The following is a 6,230-nucleotide window of genomic DNA, read 5'->3' as shown; positions in this document are numbered from 1 at the left end:
ACCCCATTCAGGGACTTGCATTAATTTGGGAAAGATCCCAGATGTTCTCCTTACTTGCTGCAGATAATAAATCCTTCCTTGTCCTGCTCTTTACCTTGGTTGTGTCTTTCAACTCAGTTCAGTTCAGTTCAGTCGCTCAGTCGTGTCCGACTCTTTGTTACCCCATGAATCACAGCACGCCAGGCCTCCCTGTCCATCACCAACTCCCAGAGTTCACTCAAACTCATGTCCATGGAGTCTGTGATGCCATCCAGCCATCTCATCCTCTGTCGTTCCCTTCTCCTCCTGCCCTCAATCCCTCCCAGCATCAGAGTCTTTTCCAATGAGTCAACTCTTCACATGAGGTGGCCAAAATACTGGAGTTTCAGCTTCAGCATCAGTCCTCCCAATGAACACCCAGGACTGATCTCCTTTAGGATGGACTGGTTGGAGCTCCTTGCAGTCCAAGGGACTGTCAAGAGTCTTCTCCAACACCACAGTTCAAAAGCATCAATTCTTCAGTGCTCAGCTTTCTTCACAGTCCAACTCTCACATCCATACGTGACCACTGGAAAAACCATAGCCTTGACTAGACGGACCTTTGTTGGCAAGTAATGTCTGTGCTTTTGAATATGCTATCTAGGTTGGTCATAACTTTTCTTCCAAGGAGTAAGCATCTTTTAATTTCATGGCTGCAGTCACCATCTGCAGTGATTTTGGAGCCCCCCAAAATAAAGTCTGACACTGTTTCCACTGTTTCCCCATCTATTTCCCATGAAGTCAACTTAACACCTCCAGAATAAAGAATCCAGTTTTGGTAGCAACTGAGAACGAAACGAAAGGGCTTTGTGTTACGGAGACTGGACGGCTACTTTGGCTAGGGTGTCAAGTGGAAGTGTGTGTTAAGTGACAGACCCACAGGTAAGGAAGCTTGGTGTAGTCAAGGAAGAGAAACGGGGAACCCAGAGAGAAGCGGGTGGGAGGGATGAGGACGAGGAGACGGGAGGGGCCAGGCCAGGCGGAGCCTCGTGGTGGCGGGCAGAGGAGTAAACCCCGCACAGACGCAGGAGGGGAAGAGCAGGCTATCTGGGAGGGCTTCCTGCAGGTCAGCGGTGAGGGAAAGCAGGCCAAGCCCCAGGCCTGGGTCCTGTCACTTCCTGGTCCTGTGACTTCGGGGGAAGCGCTTAACGCCTCCGCCCCGGGGTCTGCTCTGCGAAAAGGGACGGATGACAGTCCGCCTGCAGGGTGGCCTGGAGGCGGAGGGTGCGTGGGCAGGTGCGAAGGGGCCGCGCCGGGCCCGGGTGGGGGCTAGTCCCGGGGGCCCGGAGGTCACCGGGCCGGAGGCGGCGGAGCGCCTCCCCGGACGCTGGTGGAGGGCGCGCTGCGGGAGGCGGGCGTGCACAGGTAGGTCGCAAAGGACTGCGGACGCAACCCTTGGTTGAGAGGACCGCGCGCTGGCTCTTTAAGAGGCCGGCGGGCCGCCCCGCCTCCCGGAGACCCGATTGGCTCCGTCCTCGGCACTCGCCCCGCCCCCGTTCAGGCGTAACTCCGTTTCTATTGGTTGCTGCCGGCTGGGGGCGGGTCCCCGCGCCGCCGCGGGCAGGGACGGTGGCTGTTTTTGCAGTTTTGGCGGAACGCAGAGGACGCGCCTCCCTTCCGGGTCGCCGCTGCCGGGAGGGCCGCGCGGGGTCAGGCGGATCGCGTGTCCTGGTCGCGTCTCCCGCCCGGTCTCCCGAAGCCGGCCTCCCGCGCCACGCTCCCCGCGCCACTTTCCCGGCCCGAGCGCCGGAGGCCCAGGCCCGCGGCCTTTGCAGGGGTCCGCGCCCGGCGGCGGATGGGAGGCCGGGGCCCCAGGTAAGGGGAAGCCCCTGCTCTGGCCAGGTGCGCGAGCCGATCCCGAACGTCCCTGTCCCGCCTCCTGCCGCCGGGAGCGGGCCTCCCGCCCAGAGGCAGGCCCAAGGTCCCCGGGGAGACCGAGCTCCCGGATCCTGCACCCCAGGCTGTGCGCCGAGACGTGTCTGCGAATGGTCACCTCCGGCTCCCGCGTCCGAGAGGGGGGGGGGGGGGGGGGTCTCCTGGCAGGGGCAGCGGGAAGTGACCTGTCCTCGCTGTGTGGTGGGGACGGGGCCGTGGGGCCTCCCGGACGGGCCTCCCGCTGTCCAGGAGGGCTGGGCCGCCCTCTCTCTGCTGCTGGACGTTCATCTGTCCAGCTCACCACATTGGCTGTCCCCCCCCCCCCCGAGAACTGGGTCATGACCCGCCCGGGCTGGACGTCCCACAGACACATAGACGCACAGCTGAGGGCCATTTCAGATGGAAGGGGTGGTCAGGGAGGGCGCCTCAGAGGAGCTGGCCCAAAGGGTGCGATCTGGTTGCGGGCTGGGAGAGCACGCAGCCGGCCAAGTCGAAGGGAGTCTGCAGAGGTCAGGCCAGAAGGCACAGGGCTGTCTTCCCTGCTGGGGGCTCCTGGTAGGGTCCACCCCCCTCCCCAAGTCTGGAGGATAATGGTTGTGAAACATTCAGTTCAGGATTGAAATCTCCGTGAGCAGCTGGGGCCGGCTGCCCTGAGTGGTGTTTCCACAGCAGCCCGTCTGCTCAGGGTTTTCTGTTTCTGCAGGGCTCCCTCCAGGACCTCTGCACAGACCGGGGAGACCCAGAAACTCAGAGAGGCTGAGGCTCAGAGAAGTAGGGCCCTTCTGGCCCAGGTCCAGCACGCAGGGCCCACACCACTGGCATGATGCCCACAGGCTGGCCGTAGACAGAGGGAGGGCGAGAGGGTGGGAGGAGTTCTCTGGAATGGCAGCGAGGTCAGGAGCGTCCTCCCCAGGTGGAAGAGACAGTCTGTCCCAGCGTCCCTGGTCCTGAGTGGCGCGGGGCTGCCCAGGGCACTCAGCGTCCCAGGAAGTCCCCCTCTCTCCGTGCCCTCCGCCAGCCTGCCCTCCTGGCCCCTCTCTCCTGCAGACCCCTCGCTCTGGCACGGCCTGGAGCTCACCTGTGGTGGGGGAGGGGAACGGGGAGGCCTCTGATGGTCCCCCTCAGCCTCCTTCTGTCTGTAATGGGACAGCGGCTGGCTGCCTGCTCCTGGAGGCCGGAGTGGTGGCCCCGCGGGTCAGCACGCAGAAAGTACGGGCCCGGAGCGCCCACCGGAAGGGAGAGGTGCTTGTCCTGTTGCTTGTGTTCCAGCTTCAGTTACTTTGTGAGCTCTGACACTGTGGCAACCTACTGTGCGTCGTGTGATCCCACCCCTGCCTGCCTCAAGTTCACTTGTTACCAGCGCTCCACCCTGGATCAGGCCCGGGGGCCCCCTGTGTCTGCAGGGGAGACACCGAGCCCTGGGACACCCTCCTGGGAGGGGCCCCGGGCCCTGGAGGCCGGCTGGGCTGCAGGGCTCTCCTCTTCCCCAGCTCTTACAGGGCGAGCGGGGCCGGGGCGGGGGAGGTAGGCACCGCGGACACCCACCTTCCCCAGCCCAGATCCCGAAGCGAGTGGGGCTTGGACCCACACCCCCAGCTCCCGCTCTGGGGAGAAAGCGGCAGTCACGTTGTGTGTGTGGTCCTGTGCAGACTCCCTTCTCTACTTTTGCCTGATCCTTCCAGCAACCTTGCTGGTGGGGATGCTACGGTCCCGTGACACTGAGAGAGGGAAAAGAAAGATTTCAGAATGCAAGGTCCTCCCCAGCAGTGGGGCTGGGGAGCCTAGCTTCAGGCGTGGCTGGGTCCAGGGGCTCCTGCCCGGTGCTGTCTGCATCTCTCCTCTGTGTTCCTCTGCCGGCTCTCATTCCACGTGGACTCCAGTGTGAACGCTCCCTGGGGTTGCAGAGGGGGTGTTGTAAGTCGTACCTACACCCTGTGCATGGAGACGGGGGTCCTGAGGCTTCCCCCAGGGAAAGATGTCCTCCAGCCGCGCTCCCACTCTGTGTGGCCGCCGTCCACCCACGGCTCCTCTCGGCTGTGCGGGGGTCCCTGAAGGACACGAGGCAGCCCTGGAACCACCCTGCTGAGGGGCCCGCACTGACCACGCCACCCCCCGCTGGAAACCACTGGCTTACGGTCAGCGGCTTCAGCTTCTGGTGCTGGTGAGGGTCTTTGTTGTGAGCACAGGGCATCAAGGAGGTCCTGCAATGATGGAGCACCTGCTGAGCGATCGTGGGGACAGCGTCCTCACCTTAGCAATCCCAGGGACACCCCCCTCACCTTAGCATCGCGAAGACACCGTCTGCAGTTGGCCAGGCCGCTGCGGGCGCCCCGAGGCTCAGGTCGGAACCTGGAATGAGCTTCCCGTGCCCTCTGCCCTCACTGCTACATGGGTCCATCTGTGGGTCCTGCTGGCCGACCCTCCCAAAGCGGTCCCAGGTCCCACCACTCCACCCCTGCTGCCCCCAGCAGGCCGAGTGCTCCGTCTCCCTGCCCCCATCCCCTGCTTTGGTGCTGCCTCCACCGTCTCCCTCCCCCTCCCGTTGTGCTTAGAGGGAGGCTGGCTGGGCTGGCAGCGTGCCCTTTGCCCCCCCCCTCCCCTCTCTCTTCCGGCAGCAGCGTGCCCTGTGCCCTGTGCCCTGTGAACGGGCCAACACTGCTGTCCCTGCCGTTGCCTCCACCGCTCCCTCCCCGGGATGCGCTCTGCCCAGATTACCCCAGTCCAGCTACTTCCAGTTACTTAGGTCTCAGTCCAAATACCGTTCTGACAGCCCCGCCTATGGCAGTGCTCCTCTACATTCCGGCTCAGCTACTGAGCAAGGCTGAGACGGCGAGGTGGACGGGCTCTGCTGCCTGCTGCACAGCAGTCTGTGCCAGCTGACGTGCTTGTCCGAGGCCCAGACACCCTGTTGCCCTGGGTTCCATGATTTCTGCCTCGTGGTCCAGAGTGGCTGCTGCTGCTCCCACCGCCACACCCACAGTTCCAGGCAGTGGGAAAGGAGGAGGGCTGCCCTGAAAATTAGCACACCTTGCTGCTCACACCCAGCTGGACGCAACTTGGTCACGCGGCCACAGCCAGCACGAAGGGAAGCTGGGAAAGTGGCCCTGCTTCTGGGAAGCCACATGCCAGCTAGAATCCATGGCTCTGGTACAAAGCAGCATGGACCCTGGGTACCCCAGCACTCTCTGCTGTGTTTCCTGTCATTTTATTTTGTTCCCCTCCTGTTTTCTTCTCAGCACGTACCTCTAGAAGTTTGGTTTGTAAGCACGGGTGCTTTAATACCTTTAATCCCCTTTAACACCTCCTGGCCTCCTCATCCAGTTGCCGAGGGGGACTGATCCCAGAGCCGCTGGTGGCCTGTGTGGGAGGGAAGGACAGGGGGTTCTGAGCCCCCGGTCCAGGCTCGCCCACCCCAGAGTCTTCCCCAAGTGCAGGGCTGCCCCTGCACCCCCGACCCCGGCCTGCACAGCGGGCGCCGGCCCCCGGCAGGGAGCATCCTGAGCTGCTTGTGGCCGACCTGGGCACTCAACGCGTAAACAATTCACCTTCCTCCTTGTTGAAAACCTGCTGAAGCCATAACCCACCCAGAAAGGCACCCCACTGACAGGCGCATGCTCACAGCCAGCACACCCGCGCACCGACCCCACCGTGGGCCTGCCGCCCTCCACCGGGCGCCCCTCCCCGGCCTCCACTCAGCGTGGTGCCTGCCAGGCCGGGACAGGGACTCGCTCCTGTTTGTGGGCAGCATTCTAACGTTGGCACAGACACCCTGCTGAGCGGGCATTCTGCTGATGGTGGCACTTGGGCTGCTCGCGCCCCAGGCTGTCGCGGACTGCCGGGGGCGGGGGCGCCGGGTCAGGAGCACGGCCTGTTCAGTCCTCGTTTTCTATGCTGGCACCTGTCACGTCCTGCTGCCGGGCCCCGCGCTCCCTGCAGACACCCCCTCCTGCCTACGGGGTTGGGGACCCCAAGACCCTGGTGCTGCTCACGTGCTGACTCTCCCCTCCCCCAACAGGGCTGGCTGCTGGCAGGATGGACACCTGGGACATGGGAGCCAGCTCGCCCCCACCTCTGGCGCCCAACATCAGCGTGCCGCACCGCTGCCTGCTGCTGCTGTACGAGGACGTGGGGACCTCGCGGTGAGGGGCATGGCCCTGCCCGTGAGAGGGGTTCCCTGTGGGCGTGTGTGTGCACGCGTGTGTGCAGGGGGCAGGCACAGCCCTGTGGGCACGTGTGTGCGGGGGGCAGGCACAGCCCTGTGTATTTGTGTGTGCACGCGTGTGTGCGGGGGGCAGGCACAGCCCTGTGTATTTGTGTGTGTGCTGTGTGTGTGAGGC

At 63.8% G+C, this 6,230-nt stretch overlaps 1 protein-coding gene across 2 annotated transcripts in view; it reads left to right on the top strand.

Moving 5' to 3' along the window:
* The first annotated feature begins 1,109 nt into the window (after positions 1–1,109).
* Positions 1,110–6,230, top strand: part of TPRA1 (transmembrane protein adipocyte associated 1) — an 8,784-nt gene continuing 3,663 nt past the window's right edge. Inside the window, exons 1-2 of one of the 2 annotated variants that reach the window (XM_040246629.1) lie at positions 1,110–1,254; positions 5,909–6,032. In XM_040246629.1, the coding sequence (XP_040102563.1) occupies positions 1,206–1,254; positions 5,909–6,032 (173 nt within the window). In that variant the 5' untranslated portion in view covers positions 1,110–1,205. Of the gene's footprint in view, positions 1,255–1,596; positions 1,834–5,908; positions 6,033–6,230 lie in introns of those variants that run through there. The other variant, XM_040246630.1, reaches the window with a different exon arrangement.

Source organism: Oryx dammah, unplaced genomic scaffold (genome assembly GCF_014754425.2).
Source record: "Oryx dammah isolate SB20612 unplaced genomic scaffold, SCBI_Odam_1.1 HiC_scaffold_9, whole genome shotgun sequence".
Lineage (NCBI taxonomy): Eukaryota > Metazoa > Chordata > Mammalia > Artiodactyla > Bovidae > Oryx > Oryx dammah.
Note: the sequence above shows the minus strand (reverse complement) of the source record. Positions and strands in the feature narration are given on the sequence as shown.